We start from the raw sequence: 25,550 nt of genomic DNA, 5'->3' as shown, positions 1-25,550 counted from the left end.
AGTAAAATTATATAGATGAAGATCGATTATTAAAAATTAGGATATATTATATAGAAAAACATCATTAGATTTTGGATTATCTTAAGAACTCATTAGTGCCCCCAAACAGGGATTTATTATTGAGATTTAACTTTCAATTTTCAGAGAAATGGAATGCTCGAATTACTGATCTACGTAAACAAGTTGAAGAGTTGTTTGAAAGAAAATATGGTAAGTCTAAACTCAAAATTCTTGTAATACTTCGTTTACAAGCTTTTTAACAATGGAGTTACTGTTCCTCTAACATGAGCAAGCAAGTCCAGCTCTACTAGTGAATTGTGCCTTACTTGTTTATCTGTCCCTGGAAAGATCGTTGGATAGTATCTGTCCAAATATTTGAATCTTTGTTTAAACTTTCAGCATGTATATTTGGGGTATTATTTATAAACAGGGTAGGGCAAAAGTAGATTTACATTTGTGAGTATGTGAAAAGGTTTATTCTTGTATTATTTATTAAGTATTGTATTATTTTCTACACAAATAACTGTAAACCTACTTTTGCCTTACCCTGTATTTGTTGCGAAGTCCTGGTTCTTGGAAATTTAATGGAAGATTATTTTCTTAAATAATAGTCTTTCTTAATCTGTTGTGTTAAATCTTGTATTCATCTAGATGTCTTTATTTTATCTTATCTTGATATGTAATTGAGTTTAAGATCACAGATTATTTTCCTATTCTATATAATAGTCAAAGAAACAAGCAATTGGTCATCATCTGATGGTATATATTAAATGCTCACCTAAAAATAGCAACAATTATTTTATTTTGTTTTAATATATATACACATATATTTTTTAATATATTTTATTGATTTTTTACAGAGAGGAAGGGAGAGGGATAGAGAGTTAGAAACATCAGTGAGAGAGAAACATCGATCAGCTGCCTCCTGCACACTCCCTACTGGGTATGTGCCCACAACCAAGGTACATGCCCTTGATCGGAATCGAACCTGGGACCCTTGAGTCCACAGGCCGACGCTTTATCCACTGAGCCAAACCGGTTAGGGCTTAAATATATTTTTATTTATTTCAGAGAGGAAGGGAGAGGGAGAAAGAGAGAGAAACATCCATGATGAGAGAGAATCATTGATTGGTTGCCTCCTGCATGCCCCAAACTGGGGATCAAGCCCGCAACCCAGAAATCGAACTGTGACCTCCTGGTTCATAGGTTGACACTCAAACACTGAGAAACACCTGCTGTGTGCAACAATTATTTTAAAAGATCATGTTTTGCTGGGGGGTTTTTTGTTGTTGTCATTTGGAGGATTCTTTGCAGTCAGTTGTGAAATTGTATAATGTGCTGAATTTTAACTTGGCAATCTAATTTCTGTGGTGCTATCCTGTATCACTGAATTTTTCTAAGGGTAGTTTTTAAATGATAAGTCACAATGATATTATTTACTTTAATAAACTTAAAATGAAAATTTCTCTCTTTATCACAGATGATTACTTAACCGTCAATGAAGATTTAGGGTTAGAGTAAACTTAATAATGAATTAAATATCTTTTCCTTAATATTTTTAAAAGTTTTTTTTAGTAGTTATCCCATTTTTCAATAGTCAGAGCCTTTTGCCAGTGATTTTAATTGGTCCACTTGAAAGCAACAATGGATAACATATTCTACACAGGAAGCACCATAACATATGGGAATTGCCATAGGGGAAGCTATTTTCATTGTTATATATGACATGATTTTCAGATGTATATCAACAAAGGATGTTAAATCTATCTCATTATTAATGTGTAATATGGTATACTCGAAACTGTAGTACAAATATTAACATTTAGCAAATAGACTTTTACATAAAGTACCAGCAAAATAAAGTGGGGCTGTTAGGATGGGAATTCCTGAGAGAGGAGAGGTTGAAGGGAATCCATAGGAGTCACTTGTGCTTTGGGACCTTGTTGGCAGTGTCATTAGCACCTCTGCTGTTATTTCAACGTACTTAGAAAGCATTTTAGGTGACTGTGCTGTGTGTATTAAAATATATAGAAGTCTTTGAAAGAATAATGGAATGTGTCTGATATGTGTCTGTAGTCATAGAAAACGTGGCATTGCTTGAGTTAGTGACAAAAGGCTTACCTGTGAAAATTTTAATATTAAGTGTAAATGTGCCTGTATTATAGATGAACAGAACTGATGTTAATACCTTTTTATCATGAAAATTTCCAAACAAAAAAGAAAGTAAAGAATCAAAAGACCCTCTAAGTATCCATTACTCAAGATCAACAACCTTTAACATTTTACAGTATTTTCTTTCTTGTTCTTTTCTGTCCCATCTCTTTTTTTAAAATTAAATCTTTATTGTTCAGATTATTACAGTTGTTCCTCTTTTTTCCCCCATAGCTCCCCTCCACCCGGTTCCCACCCGACCCCATGCCCTTACCCCCACCACTGTCCTCATCCATAGGTGTATGATTTTTGTCCAGTCTCTTCCCGCACCCCCCACAACCCTTTCCCCCCGAGAATTGTCAGTCCACTCCCTTTCTATGCCCCTGATTCTATTATATTCACCACTTTACTCTGTTCATAGATTTTTTATTCACTTGATTTTTAGATTCACTTGTTGATAGATATGTATTTGTTGTTCATAATTTCTATCTTTACCTTTTTCTTCTTCTTCCACTTCTTAAAGAATACCTTTCAGCATTTCATATAATACTGGTTTGGCGGTGATGAACTCCTTTAGCTTTTTCTTATCTGTGAAGCTCTTTATCTGCCCTTCAATTCTGAATGATAGCTTTGCTGGGTAGAGTAATCTTGGTTGTAGGTTCTTGCTATTCATCACTTTGAATATTTCTTGCCACTCCCGTCTGGCCTGCATAGTTTCTGTTGAAAAGTCAGCTGACAGTCGTATGGGTGCTCCCTTGTAGGTAACTAACTGTTTTTCTCTTGCTGCTTTTAAGATTCTCTCTTTGTCTTTTGCTCTTGGCATTTTAATTATGATGTGTCTTGGTGTGGTCCTCTTTGGATTCCTTTTGTTTGGGGTTCTCTGCACTTCCTAGACTTGTAAGTCTATTTCTTTCACTAGGTGGGGGAAGTTTTCAGTCATTATTTTCTCAAATAGGTTTTCAGTATCTTGCTCTCTCTCTTCTTCTGGCACCCCCATAATTCTGATGTTGGTACGCTTGAAGTTGTCCCAGAGGCTCCTTACACTATCTTCATATTTTTGGATTCTTTTTTCTTTTGCAAGACTTGATTCTTGCGATCCTCTAGTCTGCTGTTGGATCTCTGTATATTATTCTTTTTTTTTTTTTTTTTTTTTTTTTTTTTTTAAATGTATTTTATTGATTTTCTACAGAGAGGAAGGGAGAGGGATAGAGAGCTGGAAACATCGATGAGAGAGAAACATCGATCAGCTGCCTCCTGCATACCTCCTACTGGGGATGTGCCCGCAACCAAGGTACATGCCCTTGACTGGAATCGAACCTGGGACCTTTCAGTCCGCAGGCCGACGCTCTATCCACTGAGCCAAACCGGTTAGGGCTGTATATTATTCTTTATTTCAGTCCGTGTATGCTTAATTTCTAGTTGTCCTTTTTCATATCCTCGAGGGTCTAGCTAAATTTATTGGCCTTTTCTAGAAAATTCTTGAAAAACCTTATAACTGTCGTTTTGAACTCTATATCCAGTCTTTTGCTTTCCTCCAGTTCTTTCATTTGTGACCTGTTTCTTTGTCTCTGCATTTTGGCTGCTTCCCCGGGTTGATAGAGTGGCTTTGTGTGCTAGGTGTCCTATAGGGCCCAGTGGCTCAGCCTCCCCAGTTACCTGAGGTGGACATTCTTGGTGCACCCCTTTGTAGGCTGTGTGCACAGTCTTGTTGTAGTTAAGCCTTGATTGTTGTTGGTATCACTGGGAGGAATTGACCTCTAGGCCAGTTGACTGTGAGGATCAGCTGTGTCTACGCTGGGAGAACTTCTGTGCTGGAGACACCCTTATGAGGCAAGACTTGCTTCAGTGGGGCTTTGGTGCTTACTGAGTCTGCCCCCTGAGTGTGTCCCTTATGGATCTGAGGAGTTGTAATCTGGATGGTCCTACTCTGACCCCTGGGTACACTGGCTCTTGGATCTGCAATCAGGTGCTAATTTAGCCTCTGCCTGAGGCCACCCAGCAGGAGCTACAGAGAGATCTGCAGATTCCTCTTTGTTTGGGTTTTGGAGGTGCCCAGATGAGGGCCAGCTATGAAGCATTGGAAGCTGCTGTGGGGCCTTAGGCCTTCTTTTGGATGTTCTGGGTCTCTCTGACTCAGCTACAGTTTGTTAGGTAAGTTTAGATTTCAAAGGAACAGGCTATTCATATGCAAAAGCCTCTGCGCACAACTTGAGTGGGGCGGAGTCTCAGAGCGGAGCATACAGCAATGGCTTCCTGTCAACCCTGCCCTAAGAGGCCCCTGGTTCTCAGTGTATCTTGGTAATTGCTGCAAGCACCTCTGAGAGAAAGCCGCCCTCGAGTTCCGGCTGAAGCCAGATAGTCCAGTTTCTCCCTGTATGAGTCTGGGTCCCCAGTGTCTCGCCCAGAACTGGAGTTCAGAGCATTCGGGAGCTTGTGTCTCCCTGTGGATTGAAAAAGACTGCCACGTACTCAGTTGCCAGCCCTCTCCTTGCGTGCGCCTCCGTACCTCTGCCTTTACTTCCGCACCTCCTCTGAGTCTCAGTGTGCTTTTCTCTTCCCTTCTAGTTGTAGAATTTCCACTTAGCCAGCCTTCCTGTGGTTCTGGATGATGTCCGTTTGGTCTTTTAGTTGTAGTTTTGAAGTGGTTGTGCGAAACAGCAAGTTCAGGTGTTTACCTTTGCCGCCATCTTGGTTTCTCAGATATTGTCCCATCTCTTTTTGATGTAAGAATATTTTAAAACTCCAGTGTCCTAGCGTCATGTCATTTCACCTCTCAAAAGGATTTTGTGCTTAATCCTTGTCATTTCAAATTGGGAGTTGGGTGAGAGGAAGGCATTGTCTTAATCTCAGTTCCACTATCACATTTAAAAACATTTAATACCCAGTGATATTTAAATGTCTTTTGTTCAAAAAAACTGACCCTTTATTCTACTCATTATAGTTTATTCTTTTCTTAGAGTATAGTTGACATACATCATTATTAGTTTCAGGTATACAACATAATGATTTGACATATCTTTCAAAGTGATCATCATCATAAGTCTAGTAACTATCTTTCACCATATAGAGATATTACAATATTGAGTATATTTGGTTCTTAACACTCCCCATGCTTTCCACTTCTTTGCAGCTGTTGCATTATTTTCTTCTTGGATAAATAAATCTAACAGTTTTTAGGTAAATCTTCTGCTTCAGTTTTTAAAAAGAAAATCCTTTACACTAATGTTTTAAATGTTTAAAAATACTACTTTCATTACATACTGTATGTGTTAGCTGATATCAACTGATTTGTTTTTCTGGGTTCATTTATGTTCAGATTTCAAGAGAAAGTCTGGCTAGGTCTACATTACTTCAGAATATACATTAGTTCATTGCAGATTTGGTTAAACAGAACATTCGCATCTTTGGTGTTCTTTTCTTTTTAGTTCTTTTATACTATTTTATTGATTCAAATATAATAAATGAAAATAAAGATTAATTGTAAAAGTTACAGAGCAATACATATTCGACTATATTGTGCTTAATCCTTATCATTTAATGATTTTTCTCTCTTTTCATTCTTAAAGCTCAAGCTATAAAAGCCAAAGGTCCTGTGACGATCCCATACCCTCTTTTCCAGTCACACGTTGAAGACCTTTATGTAGAAGGACTTCCAGAAGGAATTCCTTTTAGAAGGCCATCTACTTATGGAATTCCTCGCCTTGAAAGGATATTACTTGCAAAGGAAAGAATTCGTTTTGTGATTAAGAAGTAAGAATTGCAGTCTTCTTTGTTCATGATTAGTGCATTTTTTTATATTGTTGACAACTATTGACCACTAGACTATATTTAAATTAAGTTTTAATTATTATATGTATTATTTTATTTTCCACTTGTCATTGTGTCTGTGTCAGTCATGTCAGAGTTGGCTTTCAGAACATGAACACCTGCTCATATATGATTGCATACAAATGTAATTTTCTTTTCCAATTTTCGGCTAAGTATGCTAAAGACGGTAGTAACAAAGTATTTATTTCTTGTTTTTTAGCTCTCTCTCTCTTTCTCTTCCCCACTCCCCCCCCACCCCAAATCAATAAACATTCTCGGGTGAGAATTGAAAAAAAATTAGTGCAGCTATTGAATTGGAAGTGTAAATGCTTTCGTTTAAAAATGGCAGCCAGATCACCCATTTTTGTATTTTCTACTCTCTTATATTCTATGAAGAGTACAATAAAAGTTTAAAAACTAAGAGGGCATTTATCAACATATTTTTGCAATGGAAATTTCCTATTACACCCATGAAATGAGTACTAGATATATTTGTAAAGGAGAACAATTGGAGAATAGTCTGGGAAATGATAAAATGTAATTGCTAAAAAAAATTTTCAGTGACAGGGCTAGAGGGTTCGTAGTCCTCATCAAGTAACAACTGACTTAAAATGGAAAGAGAAGTATAAAAAATGAGTCGCCTCATAAAATTTCAGTGCTCTAACTCAGGATAGGGGAAAAATCATTTGGTTCTAGGGAGTAAAACCAGGTCATCCACAGGGAGGAACTTGTTGTAACAGATTTTCCCCCCAATAAATTGTGGTTTAAAGATTTTGTAGTCTCACCCTAGCCAGTTTGGTTTTGTGGATAGAGTGTCAGCCTGCAGACGGAAGGGTCCCAGGTTTGATTCCGATCAAGGGCACATGACTGGGTTACGGGCTTGGTCCAACGTGCTGGAGGCAGCCAATGATGCCCTCTCATCATTGATGTTTCTATCTCTCTCTTCCTCTCCCTTCCTCTCTGAATTCAATAAAAATATATTTTAAAAAAAAGATTTACTAGTCTCTTATGAAATTGAATGGTAAACACAATGGCTTGTTCTAAAATCCTGACACAAGCCAAGAGCCGTAAACAATAATCACCCGCCCCCCTACATACTGATGTGTTAATAAGTTTATTCTTTTAAGAACTCTTTTGTATTGTCATTTTATTAAATTGTTTTTTAACTTATTTGAAGTTTATTTTTAATAACAAAATAAATGTATAACTTATTTTAACAGGTTTTGCTTATGTTTGCTAATCTAAAGCATATAAAAACCCTGTGTGGATGTTTATGCAAGCTTATCACAAGTTACTTTATGCTTTGCACATCCTGTTTCAAGGCCTTTCAATATACTCATTTATGGGAAACCATCTTCCACATTTGGAAAGGACGTTGTAATGCCTTTCCCCAAAGGATAATGTGGTTAGTCCTGATAAGCAAAAACTGTTTTGTTTATTTAGAAGGGTAATTCTATAGAGTTTAGCAAATGTTTTATTTCATAGCTCACTATTGATCAAATATTGTGTATATCATTGACCTAATCCTGTACTAGATTCTATCATTTCTGGAATTATTGTTAATGTATACATAGTTATGCTTATCTTTGCTGCCTTTCACCACCCGCCCCCCACACACACACACGCACACACTCCCAATTACTTCAGGCCATTACAATAAAATAGAGTGATACAGAAGTTAGATTGTGAAAATATGTGATCTTGATATTATATTTTATGGCCCATTTGTGTGTTAGGAAAAAATTTAAAAGCAAGTGTATTGTCCTACAAATGTTAGTATTAAAATATATTTAGGATTTTTATCATTAATTTATTGATATGTTGAAGTAAGGTACTAGTAGTCTTGAATGAAATGTAAAATGAAAGGTGCTCATTTAAAATGTTTGTAGTTTGCTTTCTTTGGTGTTATGCTTTTATAAAATGCCTTTGGGTTGCAAAGTTAACTCTTTTTCTGTCAGGATGCAGGCTCTATGAAGCATCTTATTAAATACCTAGTAATGTGTAATTACCATTGAGTTTTATTACTCTGAGGAAATCTCAAGAAATTAGAATTTAATTTTACTCAGGAGTCCAGATTGTCTTTTTCTTTAGAAAATGGTCTTGATAACTAAATATTAAATAAGTACTAGTAGTTACTACTTTGATCAATATTACCTCGTGAATATTTCGTACTATTTCTTACCTTGCAGACATGAACTTCTGAATTCAACACGTGAGGACTTACAGCTTGATAAACCAGCTTCAGGAGGTAGGTCTCCAGTCATATCAGAACCTTATGTATAAGAAATATACAATGTGCTCTAGCTGGTTTGGCTCAGTGGGTAGAGCGGCAGCTTGCAGACTGAGGGGTCTGGGTCTTACCTTCAGTTCCGCTCAGGGGCACATGCACAGGTTGCGGGCTCGATCCCCAGTAGGGGGCGTGCAGGAGACAGCCAGTCAATGATTCTCTCTCATCATTGATGTTCTATTGCTATCTCCCTTCCCTTTCCTCTCTGAAATCAATAAAGATGTATATATATATAAAAGCCTAAGCGACTGTCCGACCATCCGACCGGTAGCTATGACACGCAGTGACCACCAGGGGGCAGACACTCAACCCAGGAGCTGCCGAGCAACAGCAACTTTGCAGAGTGCCCTCTCGCACTCCGGGACCCCTTAGGGGATGTCAGACTGCCGGTTTCAGCCCGATCCCCTCAGGCCAGGCCGAGGAACCCACCTGCCGGAGGGACCCCGCTCACTCCACAGACGCCCTTTGAGCCCTGGCTCCGCCCTGGGTGCGGCTGCCGGGGTGGGACCACGGGAGGTTGGCTCCAGGATGTGTCCGGCCCATCATGCCCAGTCCCGCCCCACTGGCCACCTTCTAATTAATTTCTTTTCAGTGTGCACGAATCCATGCACCAGGCCGCTAGTCTATATATATAAAAGGCTAAGTGACTGACCCGGCCAGCTGGTACATATGACGTGCACTGGCAATTTAAAAATAAACATTGACTTGCACATGTGCGATACATATAAAGCTCTCGCTGGCACCAATCGCATGCGTGTTTCGATCTGTCATTGTCGATCGTGAATTTGGTTGTTTTTGTTGACATTCTGAAGCTGAAAGAAAGTGGCATCGTCGACAGAGTATGTCTGAAGACCAACTATTGGCACAACATATCTCTGAAGCCAAAAGAAGCCGGCGTCGTCAACAAAATATGTCTGAAGAACAATTATTAGTATACGTACCTCTGATGCTGAAAGAAAGTGACATGGTCGACAGACTATGTCTGAAGAACAACTATTGGCCCAACGTACCTCTGAAGCTGAAAGAAGCCAGCATCATTGATAGAATGTATCTGAAGACCAACTATTGGCACAACATACCTCTAAAGCCAAAAGAAGCCAGCATCGTCAGCAGAATATGTCTAAAGAACAACTATTGGCACAACATACTTTTGACACTAAAAGAAAGTGACATCGTTGACAGAATGTACCTGAAGACCAACTATTGGCACAACGTACCTCTGAAGCCAAAAGAAGCCATTGTCATCAACAGAATATGTGTGAAGAACAGTCATCTACAAGTACTACCAATACTGGTAGGAACTTCTTCATAGTGAAAATGAAGTAAATGAGGATGCAGTTATCGAGCATAGTGGAATGACTGTTACATGTCAATTTTGCCTATCTCTAAATTTCTATGATGAAAAATCATCTGATGGAAAATTTACTTGATGTTGTAATTTTTTATTTATTAATCAATTTATATATTATTTTCATATACATTTTACTAATTTTCTCTCATCTTTGACACTTATATTATAGAGAAAGGGTGAATAGTGATATTAAAATATTCTAATTAATTTCCTTTCAATGTGCATGAATCTGTGCACTGGGCCACTAGTATATTAATAAAAAAAAAGAAATATACAATGTCAAAATATTTCCAATGCTCTCTAGAAGAATAAACTCATTTTCTTCATAGTAACCCATTATAAATAAGTACAAATCAGCATCATATTTTTGGGTAGACTAAAAGAAGCATATCTGTTCTACTTTTGAGACGCAACCCAGGCATGTGCTCTGCTTGGGAATTGAACCATGATCTCCTGGTTCATAGGTCGATGGTCAACCACTGAGCCATGCCGGCCAGGCAATAAAAACATATTTTTAAAAAGTTTTTTTAAAATACAATTTGCATCACTTAGAGTTTGTGTAGTAGAATTATTGCTAGTAGTCTAAATGCCTAAATTTATCATTGCTTAAATCTGCTAGCTGTTTCTGAGTAAACTGAATTGTACTATTTTCTACCTTTAATTATGACGCTTTAGGGCACCTATTACCTATGTAAAATTATCTTAAATTATAAATTTCCATTTTGTCATTTGTTTTATTTGTTCTTACTCTTTTTATTCAGTGTTAGCACTGTTTTAATAAACACATTTTTTAAATCATAGGAATAATTTTAGTCAGAATAGCAAAATGATATTGCCTGTTTCATAATTATATTAATGCCATCAAATTGAGGAAATACTTTTTATTCTTACAGTAAAGGAAGAGTGGTATGCCAGAATCACTAAATTGCGAAAGATGGTAGATCAGCTTTTCTGCAAAAAATTTGGTAAGTCTAATTTTCCCCCCAACTAAAGTATATTATAGAATAATTTTCCCAAATTTTGCTTTAACAAAGTAAATACAATAAATATGACTCACTTCTAGTTTTTCTCTGTTGTTTTCAAATATATATTTATTATGAAATGTTCTAAACCTGTACCAAAGGGGAGAGAATAGTGTAACAAACTCCCAGGTACTCTTTATTGTGTCATAGTTTTCTTTTTTTTTTTCTTTTGAAAGATACAGAAAAGTTTTTTATAACAAGATCTTAGTGTTATTAAGACGGTCGTAGAATCAGGAAACATTAAGTCCACCGCAAGTTACCCTTGATCAGGGGCCTTTTATACCTGCAATTGCTGCTTTAAGTCTATTTTGTGCCTGGTGTATTGTTTCCAGAGTATACTTGGCTTTTTAAAACATTGACATGTACATTGCTTTGGATTGTACCAAAATATGATTGCAGCAGGAACTTAGTCTCCTGAATTGTTTTTCTTTTGTAAAGCTGAAGCCTTGGGGAGCACTGAAGCCAAGGCTGTACCTTACCAGAAATTTGAGGCACATCCTAATGATCTCTATGTGGAAGGACTACCAGAAAACATTCCTTTTAGAAGTCCCTCGTGGTATGGAATCCCAAGGCTTGAAAAAATTATTCAAGTGGGCAATCGAATTAAATTTGTTATTAAAAGGTAAGATTATAATATACAGAAACAAATTTAATGTTGTCTTAAAGATTAATTTCATGAAAATGGACGACCTTTTGTTCACTTCTCAGATGGACTTATTCTAGTATTCAGAATTAAGGTGTTACATTTAGATTCATTTATGGAGCAAATGTTCATTTAGTGCCAGGCACCAGATGTACAAAATTGGATATGACAGTTCCGAAGACTTATTACAGAGATAAATGTAATAAAGTATTACTAAGCACTTTGGGGTAGAAGACTAGGGGTAGCATGTAGATTCGTCAGTTGTACATAGAGATTGGAGAAAAGGTGTTTCAAATTAAGGAAATAATGTAAGTGGGGGCAGGAGGTATCAAATGTACTTTAATTTTACCTAACTGCACCATTCTGTGCAGAGTGGTTTGAGATGCCTTGTGCGCACTGCGTGATAGATAGATTGAGGCAACCAGGTGGAGGAAAGGCCTTATGTCTTATATTATCAGTGGAGTAATTAAACAATTTTAAAGCTGATTCCCCTTAAAATAATTTGGATTTGCATTTTAGAAATGCTGTTTTGGCTTGGGTTTGAAGGATAGCAGAATGGGTAATTTGGGAGCAGGGAGTATAAAAAGAAGGCCTGTTTTTAATGCAGAAGGATTGTGGTGGGTGTAGACTCTATTACTTATTACTGTTTGGGGGCTGTGCATTTGTGTATGTTTGTTGGGACTAATTGTATAAGGGAGAGGCAACTTTAGGATGACATAGCTAGATATTTCTAGGTATATTGTGATATAGTTCATTTAAAAAAAGAAGGTTGAACTAGTTGGGGGGAAAGGTTTTGTACATTTAATCTTAAAATGCATTTGAGGACATACAGGTGGTTCCACCTGAATCTGTTAAAATTGCTGTTTTCAAAATAATCTGGAGTCACCAGAATGGTACTTTTCATTGCACAAGAAGGCAGAATGAACCATATTGAAAATCAGTGGCCCTGCACATATGTGTAGAGAAGGCCTTTAAGGCATTCCTAAATGCTCTGTTACTAATGTCAACTTATTTTTACAGACCAGAACTTCTGACTCACAGTACTACTGAAGTTACTCAGCCAAGAACGAATACACCAGGTAAAATAACTGTGAATTCCTTTTTTAAAAGCTTATGAAGCCCTGGCCAGATAGCTCAGTTGGTTAAAGTGTTGTCTTGATACATCAAGGTTGCAGGTTTGATCCCTGATCAGGGACATACAAGAAGCAACCAATGAATGCATAAATAAGTGGAACAATAAATTGATTTCTCTCCCTCTCTTTCCCTTTGTCTCTCTCTCTCAAAATCAATAAATAAATAAAGGGAAAAAAGCTTATTAGATAAATTGTTTTTAAGCTTTTAAAAAATCTTTTAAAGCAATGGAATTCCTCTTCTTTCTCCAAAAATATATTTTGAGGAATTTCAGTACAGACACTACTTGATTTATCATTATGAACATAAGCAGTTTTAGAAAATTTGAGCTTTGAATTTGGACCAGTGGTATTCACTAGAAATAAAATGTGTGTCACAAATGCAAGCCACATATGTCATTTTAAATTTTCTAGTAACCAAATCTGTTTCAACCTAATCAATATAAAATATACATGATAAAGGAATTTGCATTTTTCATTTCATATGTTTACTAGAGGCCCCGTGCATGAAATCTGTGCACTCAGGGTGGTCCCTCAGCCCAGCCTGCACCCTCTCGCAGTCCAGGAGCCCTCAATTGGACATCTTTAGCACTGCTGCAGAGGTGGGAGAGGCTCCCGCCACCGCCACTGCGCTCGCCAGCCATGAGCACGGCTTCTGGCTGAGCGGCGCTCCCCTGGTGAGAGCGCATTGACCACCAAGGGGCAGCTCCTGCGTTGAGCGTCTGCCCCCTGGTGGTCAGTGTGTGTCATACCAACTGGTCATTCTGACGATCACTCAGTTTGCATATTAGCCTTTTATTATATAGGATAGGATATTCTATTTGAAATGCCCATGTGTATTTTATACTCTTATCTCAATTCAACTTGCCACGTTTCAAGTACTCAGTTGTCAGATGTGGCTAATATTACAGACTGCAGTTTTAAACTTTAATCTTTATTTACACAGACCCTCTTTTTTCATCTTTTTTCTTTCCCTCACCTGAGATACGCTTTTTATTGCTTTTAGAGAGGGAGAGGAAGGGGTGGTGCAGGGTGGGGGAGGAGAAAGAAGGAGGGAGTGAGGGAGGGAAAAGAAAAGACAGACGAAAGGGAGGGAAGGAAGGAAACATCAATGTGAGAGAGAAACATAGATCGGTTGCCTCCCTTATGCACCCCAACTGGGGATCACACCCGCCACTTTTTGGTGTACAGGACGTTGCTTCAACTGAGCCACACTGAACAGGGCCATACCCTATTTTTCAGATGTCAAATATTGTAATTCCAACAGCTGCACTGACCAAGGAAATATGAAATCTCAGTTTTAATTATGTGAATGGTTTTATTTTCTTTATTTAAGCTATAAGTCTGCTTTTATTTTCCATCTTTTAAAATTTTTTTTTTTATTGATTTCAGGGAGAAAGGGAAAAGGGGGAGAGAGATAGAAATATCAATGATGAGAATCACTGATCAGCTGCCTTCTGTACTCCCCACACTGGGGATTAAGCCTGCAACCCGGGTATATGCCCTGACTGGGAGTCAAACGGTGACTTGGTTCATAGGTCTATGCGTAACCACTGAACCGTGCTGGCCGGGCTCTTTGTCATCTTTTTGTTTCCCATTGAGAGTGTCAGAAAAGTGACCACAACTTGTATATCTTTTACAATCTTAGGGACTTTGTTGCCAAGAACCAGTGGCTGTATCTCTGTGTGTGCAGTTAACCATTCTTATAATACTAAGGTGAATGAACTATTATACAAGATGGAATTATTTGTCTATACTAAAATACTCATCTTTCAACTCTTAGGGTACCTGGAGCAACTGGTAAAGGTCAGCCAGTATGCCAAATAGTTTGTATAATTTTGTGTTGATCGTGGCATGAAAAGTGGTTGAGAAATACTAAACTAGGGAAACAAAATTATTCTGTGCCAGGAATCCTGCAGGTTGAGCATCAAAATCAGCACAGCAACCACCTCAGCATGCTTTTTTGATTTAGGCAAAGAAACAATGTATTGATGATGAATTGAAGATTGGAGATGACACAGATTTTGCTAAGGGAAGTAATATTTTTAAAAAAATATTCCCAAAGATAGAGCTTTAATATTGATTAGCCAGAATATGATGGAAGTCTATGAATGAGCTTTCATTTCTCAAGACAGACCTCAAATTCAAGTTGTGATTAATATGATCACTGCTTAATATTTACTGCAAACTGAGAATGTTAAACATGCATCATTGAAAGGATATACAGGCACCGTAGATGTCACTCCAAGGACTGAGTAATAGCATTTTCATCAGGACTTGATCTGCTGTCTCCTAGCATAGATAATTCAAGTCCTGTTATCAAAAAAAGAATCGATTCTCTGAATCATTAACAATGTTTGGCCTTCTATTAGTCATAGATTTTAGAAAGAATTAAAGGTTTTCATTCTTCATCCCACCAAATTTTAAGTTGGTGTTCCAGTGAACCAGTCATTAGTCTTTTGCTGGGCCACTCAAGTTTAGTCTATACAACAGAAGTTTTGTTAGTCACTATTGCCATCAGCAATGTCTTTTAAATTCTTGGCATGACCTGGGATTAGTTAACAGTTTGTATGCTTAAATACACTGTGGGTGTACTTCACTTTCAATTTGATAAAAGGTAATATGTCAACTGTGAGAAAGTTGTGGAGCTAGCCAGGTAATTGAGCTTTGAATGGGAAGAATGGGGTGGTATTACTTGGCTCTTCTGAGGAGTAGTTCAGAGATCCTTTGTAAATACCAGAAAAGGAAGTGTAGGATGAGGTGAAGCAGAAGGGGTGGCTGAGCAACAAGTTAACAGCTCTTTACCTTGGAGAAGGGGAGGCTAGATATCTTTATAGTAATAATTCAGATTTGGTTTATACCAGAGTTACTCTGGCTGAATGGTTAAGCTACCATGCTAAATCCTTGAGATGCTAGTTTTCTTTTAAAGCAAAACTTCTAACGTTCTTCTAACAGTAAAGGTAAAGAAATATTAAGAGACTTTCTGAGGCCACCAACTTTTAGCAATATTTTCAGAACTTCTCCAACATCTCCTACTGCCTTTGTCAGTAAACACAATGACTTTCACACTTAATTTTGTCAGACAAGTCCTGATTATTTGTCCCAGTGAGTGACATCCTGCACATCTTTTTAATGACATATTTTTCTTTATTTTTACATTACATTTAAAAGGGAATGTTTGTCTTGTAAATAAGGGTTAAGGAAATAACCCGTTGTAGATGTGAATAGTGTTGAGTGACAACTCTAATCTCTTTAACATTTATTTCTGCCATTTATTTCCATTTCTTTACCATTTATTTCTTGCTGTGATTAGTGACGTTTGCTTTGTGTGGGTTTCTAGGCACATATCTGTTCAATAAAACAAGGAATGCCTGTATGGAAAGCAATTGCAAGTGAAGTTATTAGTTGAACCTGGTGTAGGCTTTCCCAATCCCCACAGAATTCTCTGATGTGACTCCAAGTGGTTTGAAAACCACATATTTAGCCTTGGCTGATGGCTCAGTTGGTTGGAACACCGTCCTGAACATCAAAAGATGATGGGTTCCATTCCTGGTCAGGGCACATACCCAGGCTGTGGGTTTGATCCCCAGTTGGGTGTATATGGGAGGCAACTGATAGATGTTTCTCTCCCACATCAGTGTTTCTGTTTCTCCCCCTTCCTCTCTCTCTCAAATAATTAAAAACATATATTTGGGTGAGGATTAAAAAACACACAAAACACTCATTTAGAGCACTCTTATGAATAAGTTCTGTTGTTGTTTTTTAAGTATGTTTTTATTTATTACTAGTGGCCCGGTGCATGAAATTCGTGCGCGGGGGAGGTGAGGTGTCCCTCAGCTTGGCCTGCTAATCTGGGACCCCTCGAAGGATGTCCAGCTGCCTGTTTACAGGGATCAGACCTAAACCAACAGTTGGACATCCCTCTCACAATCTGGAACTGCTGGCTCCTAACCGCTTGCCTGCCTGCTTGATTGCCCCTAACCACTCTGCCTGCCAGCCTGCTCGCCCCCAACTGCCCCCCGCCGCCGGCCTGCTCGGCCCCAAATGCGCCCCCCCCCCCCCCGCCAGCCTGATCACCCCCGACTGCCCCCTGTGCCAGCGTGCTCGCCCCCAACTGCCCCCTCTGCTGGCCTGCTTGCCCCCAACTGCCCCCCCCTCCCCGCTGGCCTGCTCGCCCCCACCTGCCCTCCCCACTGGCCTGCTCACCCCCAACTGCCCCCCTGCTGGCCTGCTCACCCCCAACTGCCCCCCCTACTGTCCTTATCACCTCCAACTGACCCCCACTGACAGCCTGCTCGCCCCCAACTGGCCCTCCTGCTGGTCTGCTCACCCCCCAACTGCCTCCCCCTTGCCGGCCTGATCACCCCCAATCCTTCCCCCCCACTGGCCTGATCACCCACAACTTCCCTCCCCTCTTGGCCTCTAACTGCCTCTACCTCAGCCTCGCCACCATGGCTTTGTCCAGAAGAATGTCCAGAAGGTCTCCCAGTCTAATTAGCATATTACCCTTTTATTAGTATAGATAGAGGCCTGGTGCTCAGGTGGGGGCCAGCTGGTTTTCCCTGAAGGGTGTCCCAGATCAGGGTGGGGGTTCCCTTGGGGTGTGGGGCAGGCTGGGCAAGGGGCCTGTGGTGGTTTGCAGGCTGGCCATGCCCCCATGGGGTGAGGGTCCCCACTGGGGGGCGTGGCCAACCTGGGTGAGGGGCTGGGGGCTGTTTTCAAGCTGGCCACACCCCCTTCAGGGTGGGGGTTCCTGCTGGGGTGCCTGGGTGAGGGGCTGATGGCTGTTTGCAGGCTGGTCAAGCCCCCCAGCAGGGACCCTCACCCCATGGGGGTGTGGCCAGCCTGGGTAAGGGGCTGAGGGCCGTTTTCAGGCTGGCCATGCCCCCCAGCGACCCAGGCCCTCAGCTACTCCTTCAGCGGTGGCCAGGGCAGGCGGGAAGCTTGGCTTCCTCTGTCGCCGGGGGCAACCCAAGCCTCCTGCTTGCTCCAGTTCCATGGCTGCTGCTATCTTTTGTTGGGCTAATTTGCATACTCGCTCCTAATTGGCTGGTGGGCGTAGCGGAGTGATGGTCAATTTGCATGTTTCTCTTTTATTAGTGTAGATTATTTAGAGAGAGGCAGAGGGAGAGGAAGGGAAAGGGATAGAGAGATAGAAACATTGATGAGAGAGAAACATTGATCAGCCACCCCCACCAGGGACTGAGCCCAAAATATGGACTCATGCCCCATCCGGGAATCAAACCAGCTACTTCTTGAGCCAGAGGTTGACACTCAACCACTGTGTCACACTGGCTGGGCTGAACATGAACAAGTTCTTTATTTACAATGTGAACTTAAATAAAGTTGAACCCTGTCCGTCTCAGTTCTTCTGATATTTGACAAGTGCAGGAAATCATTCCTTTTTTCTTTCTTTCTTTCTTTCTTTTTTTTTTTTTTTTTTTTTTTTTTTTTTTTTTTTTTTTTTGGTTGTTGTTAATCCTCACCCCAGGATATTTTTCCATTGATTTTTAGAGAGTGTGGAAGGGAGGGGTAAAGACAGAAAGACACATTAATATGAGCGAGACATATCGATTAGTTGCAACCCACATACATGCCCTTGACCAGAATCAAACCTGGAACCCTTCCGTCTGCGGCCAACACTCTATCCACTGAGCCAACTGGCTAGGGCAGGAAATCATTATTTACTTAAGATCCAATGTTTTTGTTCTTAAATAAAACTGAATTAAGAGCATCCCTGGATTATACACCTAAAACTAATACAATATTATATGTCAGTCACATCTCAATTTTTTTAAAAAGAGCATCACTGGAAAGGACAGCATTCAATCTAATTTTGTGTCAGAACCAATAAGGAGCATTGTTAATTAGCTTTATTTTTGCTTTGTAGTCAAAGAAGATTGGAATGTCAGAATTACCAAGCTACGGAAGCAAGTGGAAGAGATTTTTAATTTGAAATTTGGTAAGTAAAACTCAGTGATTATGTCTTAATTGAAAAACAAATGAAAGGCAGTGTTCTGAATGAATTATATCAGTTCATGACCTAAAGAAGGACGGTCACAAATGGGTTTTGGTTTATTTCTGCTACTAAATTCATTATTCAAACTGGACAATTTATTTTTCTTGGATTCAGTTTTCTCATATGTCAAAATGGGAGAGCAAGGGAGGAGTTGGGCTAAGTCTCAGTTCCTCTGCTGTACTTCTAATCTGGCTAACACCAAATGGCCAATAGGTTTCACCATATGTTTCAACGTAGATTTGTTTTCCTGGACCTATGTATTGATAAGGATTCTGAGGAGGCTTAGCCAAGAGTGTTTCAGTTGATTGGGTGTGTCTGTCATGAAGAAGGAAGTAAGGAGTGGGAGAGATAGCAGTATTCCTTGGGTGGTCCCATCCGTCATTTTAATACCTGGTATTGACGTTTGTGTCCTATATCAGGAATCTTAATTACTTGGCCTCTGATCTCTAACTTGAGTTATGCTTAGATACATCTTATGCAACTTATTTTTTAAACAGCAATCTTGCATCTAGGTGACATACAAAGGCTGGGAACGTGCTATAGTTCATTCTGCCCAGAGCACAGAGATAATTTTGACTAGTCCCTTTGATTTGAAGTGTTAAAATGTTCATCTTAAAAGTACTTATTTTTTAGGCTTGTTCTTCAGTTTTGCACAATATACTAAGCCTTCCTATTGAATGGATATTAATAGATTGTAGGGAACTTTTGCATAACATATTTGAGAATGTCCATTTGTTTACTGGATTAATTGTGGTGATTATTTTGCAATATGTACAAATACTGTATTATTATACACTGGAAACTAATATGATGTTATATGTCAGTTACACCTCTTAAAAAGATAAAACACAAAAAGACAATGCTGTCAGATAAAAATAAAAGATTGTAAAATTTTACCTGCCATATGTTTGTTTGTTTGTTTGTTTGTTTGTTTTCCCAATTTCAGCTCAAGCTCTTGGACTCACAGAGGCAGTAAAAGTACCATACCCTGTGTTTGAATCAAATCCTGAGTTCCTTTATGTAGAAGGCTTGCCAGAAGGAATTCCCTTCCGAAGCCCTACCTGGTTTGGAATTCCACGACTTGAAAGAATTGTTCGTGGCAGTAATAAAATCAAGTTTGTTGTTAAAAAGTAAGTTCTATTTGCCAATGTAGTCATTTCTGGAATTATGATAAAGTTATTATTTCTATTTAAATTATTTTCTAGCTACATGTGACAGCTAAGCCTTTGACATCCATGATGGAAAAGCATAGCTCTGAGCAACAGTCCTGGCATTGTACATTGCCTTTGCAAGTTTTCTTAACTTATACTTGATTTTTCTTCATTAGTACAAAAAGAATTATAACACCTGCCTCACAATGGTGATATTAAAGTTGGTTAGAGACAACTCTCTCTTAATATTTGCATGGAGGATGAAAATGCTGATTTTTATCTTCTCTCTTATTCCTGGTTAAACTTAGGGACTACTGAATCTCAATGATTAAGTTTCTTATTATTTGTCTCCATAATTTTAATAGTTGCAGAAACTAGTGTTAATTTTCATGAAAGAAGCTATTTATTTTTCCTAAAATCATTTAGTAGATAGTTGTGGGAAGGGAAAGGGAGTTTTTTTAGGTTCAGTAAGGTAGACATTATTGTTGCATTACAGAATAATCCTGTGATCACCTTTATTAAAAATATTGGTCATGATCATTTTTACTAGCTGTGAAGACCAATATTATACTGGTTCGAAGGGCTTCGGGAGGGAATTCCTTCTGGCAAGCCTTCTACAATATTATACTGATAATGCTTCTTTGTTTTTTCTCTAGACCTGAACTAGTTATTTCCTACTTGCCTCCTGGAATGGCTAGTAAAATAAACACTAAAGGTAAGAGATTATATATACTCTTTATTATACTTCAGTGCATTAAAACGTTGTTTTTCAACATTACCTAAATCATACTGAATCATTGACCAATATTTTTAAGGTATTTTATTTAATGGACCTTTTGTTTTTTCAAACATTCATTTAAAATTTCATGTTTGCAATCCTCCGTTCATGTTTCCACAGCTTTGTTGAGACTCATGTGGAGGATAACACTACCAGTTTAATTCTTCAGGTTTCTTTGAAAAGAGTCAAACTGTATGAATTTTAATACTCCGCTCTTATAAAGCATCCCCTTCTGTTTTTCTTACAATATGCAAAAATAATTATGTGCTTACTTGACAGCCTTGCAGTCCCCAAAAAGACCACGAAGCCCTGGGAGTAATTCAAAAGTTCCTGAAATTGAGGTCACTGTGGAAGGTGAGTCACTCTGTGGCATGCTTCTGTTGACTTTCCACTTCACTAGTTATGTTTGTTGATTCTTCAGATTACTATGTATATTTTTATGCAAATGAGTTTTTATAATATTGGTTTTATATGTGAATATACTACCTGATTAAAGCTAAATTTCTGAATGTTTCTAATTGAAATTTTCAAAATGGTTAACATGATGTTAATTGAGCATATTGTAAACTACTTGGAAGAAAATCCCTAAAAATTTTTTTCTGACTTATTAAGGTGACAGAAATGTGTGGAATTTTTTTTTTCTGATATCTTTTATTTCCTATTTTATTTTCAGGAAATAAAAGTTTAGGGATGGTTTAACAGGCAGCCCACGGATTGAAGGGTCCCAGGTTTAATTCTGGTCAAGGGCATATCCCTCAGTTGCAGGCTTGATCACCGTGTGGGAGGCAACCAATCAATGTGTCTCTCTCACATCACTGTTTCTCTCTGTCTCTCTCTTAAATCAGTGGAAAAATATCCTCAGGTGAAGATTAATAAAGATAAATAAAATGTATTCTAAAAAATAAAATAAAATAAAATAAAAAGCAGTACCTTAGATTAAACTAGTTCCTTCTACATCCTCAGGTTTTCCTTTTCTACACTTCCATTAGGTTTGTGGAATTCATACCTTTTCAGGATCACATGTGAAAGTACTTCATATAATATTAAAGACAATCCTCAACCTATATCTTAGGTGTGGCTATTTCCTTTCTTCTTCTCATTAATGCAGAAGAAAAAGATAACTTCATGATGGGTAATTCTTTGTTGTCACATAACCTCAAGTTTTGTATTGAGTTTTCATGTAGATATTAAGTGGAGCCTTAATCCATCCCTATTTAGTTATCTTGTATATTCACAGAGAACCTGTTTTCTCACATGAAAGGCATCAGGAATTCTTGTTCAATATATGGATATTATACACCAGTTTAATAATTTCTGCTAAAAATTGAATTTAAATGTAGCCCAACCAGTGTGGCTCAGTGGTTGAATGTTGACCGAAGAACCAGAGGTCACGGTTTGATTCCCGGTCAGAGTACATGCCCAGGTCTCCATCTCCCTTCCTCTCTCTGAAATCAATAAAACAAGCAAACAAGTTTAAATGTACTCAATCCTTTACTATTTTTGGATAAGATCTGAGGAAGATTTCTCTAATACACAAATTTTCCATGCTTTCCTCAAGGAACTCAAGTAAAAAGTAAGATGCTTATGGTGTTACTTTTAGTAGAAAGACAGAGATGCTGAGGAACCAGACAAACCTGGGGCTGAAACCAGATAGATTTTGACAATATGAACAATGTAATACTGCATAAGATGTTGATGAAAGCTTCATAGAGAAGATTACATGTGAACTAGGCTTTGCTGGAAGAGTAGAATATCTCCAGGCAGAGAGAGAAATGCCATTCCAGAGGGAGCATAGTGTGAGAAAAGGTACTGATTACAGTAACACAGTTTGAGTGATGACCAATAATCTCATGTCTTATGGTGCATTGTTTTGCATCTTGTTCCAACTATACTTGTTATATCAGGACCTTTTAAGGCATCAATGGCCAGAAAAGTCCTGGAACCAGCTGATTCTAGGGTCATAATAGTTGCATTCTTTATATGATTGACCAGTGCTGTCTTCATTTGATATTAATGAGTAAAGCCAATAAAGGAGTAATGGCTCCAAAACGTCACTATGATTGTGAGATTAAACGTCACAAAAAGAGAGTAAAGTTCAGAAGGAAAGGAGAGGTGGTGACATGCAAAGAATCAAGAAGTTGAATAAAACATGCTTAAATTAAGAGGTAGAAAGGGTATTTTACAATACAACAATATACTCTGTGATAGGAGTAAAGGTGGCATAAGAAAACTTTGTACCTCAAAAAAGGAGAGACTGCTGTCAAAGAACCTTGGTAGAGTTTTAGACTGTCTTATTTTAAAACATTCTGGATATTAAGAACCACGACTCTATACATAGAGGACAGACAACATGCAGTAAAAGTCACTACACTGCTAAACTTTATTTTTTACCTTTTTGACTAGTGTAAAGTTATATTGTGTATATACTGGTGTCCTGATCTCAAACTAATCTGTGGATGTTAAATATTAAAGTCGGGAGATAATCAAACATCCAGTTAATACACACCGTTTTTATAGGCACTATTCTATAGAGCAGGATTGGGGAACGTCTGCTTCGCAGGCCATATAAGACCCGGGAAATCATTTGGCCTGGCCCTGCCAAGGCATTAGGGGTGAATTAATTAAATATTTGACCAAATATAGCAGGCTAATTTTTTTTTCTGTGTCTAAAGTATTTTATTAAATTAAATATGTACTTTGCAAATGGCTTCATAGGAAATTTCTTTTTTTGGTGGCAGTGGTGGGATATAAGAAATTTTTAAAGCAAAGTTACAAAACATTTTCAATAAAAAAGTAGAGTTAACAGCAAAATTACATTTTCTTTATAGTACAAATAAAACATTTAGTTTCTAATATATTGCCTGAAGTTTTACTATATATTCTCAACAGATCGTTGCAGTGATGTACTTTTAATGAGAAGTCTCACAGTTAACTCAGTCATCTATATATATAAAAGCCTAAGCGACCAAACAACCGGTCAACCAGTTGCTATGATGTGCACTGACCACCAGGAGGCAGACATTCGATGCAGGAGCTGCCCCCTGGTGGTCAGTGCGCTCCCACAGCCAACCTCCCGCAGCTAGCTGGACAACCTCCCATGGCCCCTCCTCTCAGCCAGCTGCCTCCCCTCTCCCCCTCCCCCATCACTGGCCAGGCCAAGGGACCCTACCCATACACAAATTCGTGCACCAGGCCTCTAGTTTGTTAATAACAGGTTTATTATTTGGACCATAAAAGTCAATTGCTTGACTTCGTGGAAAATCATAAAATTTCTCATCATACAATGTGAAGTTCTCAAAGGCTCTTCGGGATGTAGATGTAGTCTAGCCTTGTTTTTCTATTAAATTCTCTAAAGAAAGAAAGTAAAAAAAATTCTCTAAAAAAGCATTAAGTAGCACTGTAAACTTGAATTACATTTTAAAAATAAGCACCATTAACAAACATTCTACATAAACTTACTTTTTTTGGCCATACAAACATTTAAATTTGTTTCTTTAACATGTAATTAAAAATAAACACTATTTAACCACTAGCAGGCTAATATTTAAGTTGATCATTTTGTATGGCCCACGAATGTTGTAAATATCCAAATGGCCCTTTGCAGAAAGAAAGATTCCCCACTCCAGTTTAAGCACTAGATGATCCAACATAAAAAAGAGTTAGGGGGCTGGGGTTTATAAGGATAACTGAAACTAACATTCATTTTTATTTAATGGAAAACAACTGATTGTTTCTAAGTTGTGCTAAGAATTCAAAGAATGGATATATCAGGTCAGTTAGAGAATCCAAAGGAAAACTTAATAGTGGAGATAATACAATTGTACCTAAAGTTGTGCTTGTGTTCAAGGGTTGAAAGGAAAACATATAAACAAACATGGGTAACCAAAAATTACGTGGCTCCAAGAGGGCATGATGAAGCATTAAGTGAATTGAATGTAACTAAGATGAGCCAGAAAGCTAATTCTGTTTTGAGGGAGAATGCCTAATTGTAGGGATAGAAATGGAAAAATGGGTGGGAGTCTGTGCAACTGGCAGCAGTGCCTGTTTTCATTGCAGGGTGCTTATATACTATTCAAACCTGACTTTGTTTTCCAGTACAGGCTAGGCTCTGTAGCATGATTAAATATGTGTGTTGATTATGTTGTTTTTTAATTCTTCTTTAGGCCCTAATAACAACAGCCCTCAGACTTCAGCTGTTCGAACCCCTACTCAGACAAATGGCTCTAATGTTCCCTTTAAGCCTCGAGGGAGAGAGTTTTCCTTTGGTAAATATGGATTTTATTTGTCTTGATTTCATCATTTTAAATAAAAAAAATTTATAAAAATACTTTTAAGTTCAAATCTGCTGCCAGTACAATAGAATTCTGTAACCTTGGGTAAGCTGCTGAACTTCTCTGTGCCTCGGTTTCCTTATTTGTAAATGGGGATGACATTACTCTCTGGTTCGTTGGGTTATAATGAAGATTATAAATACAAAATCATTTTACAGGGTAGGATTATATCTGATACCTAATATAGATACTATAATTGTCTTTTGGGAGATTTGGGGCTTTATTTGTTTTTTTATTTGCTTTAGCATATGTCATTTATTTGTAGCCAACATATTAATGATATAAAAAACAGTTAAATAAAGTGTCAGGATTAGAGTAGTTGTCAAATCATGACTGTGTTAACAACCTATGTATTTTCTTATTTTGTACTTAAAGATGTACAATAAATTAAATCCCTGACCATGGAAGTATATCAGTAAATATTATCAACAAATTAACTGTCTTGTTTTTTTATGTACAGAGGCCTGGAATGCCAAAATAACAGATCTAAAACAAAAAGTTGAAAATCTTTTCAATGAAAAATGTGGTAAGTTTATTTTGAAACATTATTATTAAAATATAAGGTACCTTTTTAGCAATAGAAGAATGTGCTCTGGCCCGTGTTTCTCAGTGGTTAGAGCGTCAACCCACGCAAGAATGGTCGCTGGTTCAATTCCTATTCAAGGGCAGTCGTCCCTAGTGGCAACCAGTTGATGTGTCTCTCACATTGAAGTTTCTCTCTTCTCCTCCTTTCTTCTGTCCCTTTCACTCTCTCTGAAAAGCAATGGAAAAAATATCCTTGGGTGAGGATTAATAACAACAAAAATTGAAGAATGTAAGCAGAGTAAAATGTTCAACATTTAAATTACACTATTATTGGAAGTGTGTGGGTCTTGCAGAT

The 25,550-nt window shown here is 38.1% G+C and overlaps 1 protein-coding gene across 7 annotated transcripts in view; it reads left to right on the top strand.

Moving 5' to 3' along the window:
* GTF2I (general transcription factor IIi) overlaps positions 1-25,550 on the top strand; it is a 132,331-nt gene that overhangs the window by 96,220 nt on the left and 10,561 nt on the right. For all 7 annotated transcript variants that reach the window (XM_080681790.1, XM_080681795.1, XM_080681792.1 and 4 more), the window contains 12 exons: positions 145-210; positions 5,718-5,901; positions 8,148-8,206; positions 10,490-10,561; positions 11,057-11,240; positions 12,282-12,340; positions 18,282-18,353; positions 19,357-19,540; positions 20,218-20,276; positions 20,619-20,693; positions 24,503-24,604; positions 25,131-25,196. In XM_080681790.1, the coding sequence (XP_080537916.1) occupies positions 145-210; positions 5,718-5,901; positions 8,148-8,206; positions 10,490-10,561; positions 11,057-11,240; positions 12,282-12,340; positions 18,282-18,353; positions 19,357-19,540; positions 20,218-20,276; positions 20,619-20,693; positions 24,503-24,604; positions 25,131-25,196 (1,182 nt within the window). The remainder of the gene's footprint in view (positions 1-144; positions 211-5,717; positions 5,902-8,147; positions 8,207-10,489; positions 10,562-11,056; positions 11,241-12,281; positions 12,341-18,281; positions 18,354-19,356; positions 19,541-20,217; positions 20,277-20,618; positions 20,694-24,502; positions 24,605-25,130; positions 25,197-25,550) is intronic.

The sequence above is a fragment of the Plecotus auritus genome (assembly GCF_963455305.1).
Source record: "Plecotus auritus genome assembly, chromosome: 7".
Taxonomy (NCBI): Eukaryota; Metazoa; Chordata; class Mammalia; order Chiroptera; family Vespertilionidae; genus Plecotus; species Plecotus auritus.
This window is presented reverse-complemented; position numbering and strand designations above follow the sequence as displayed.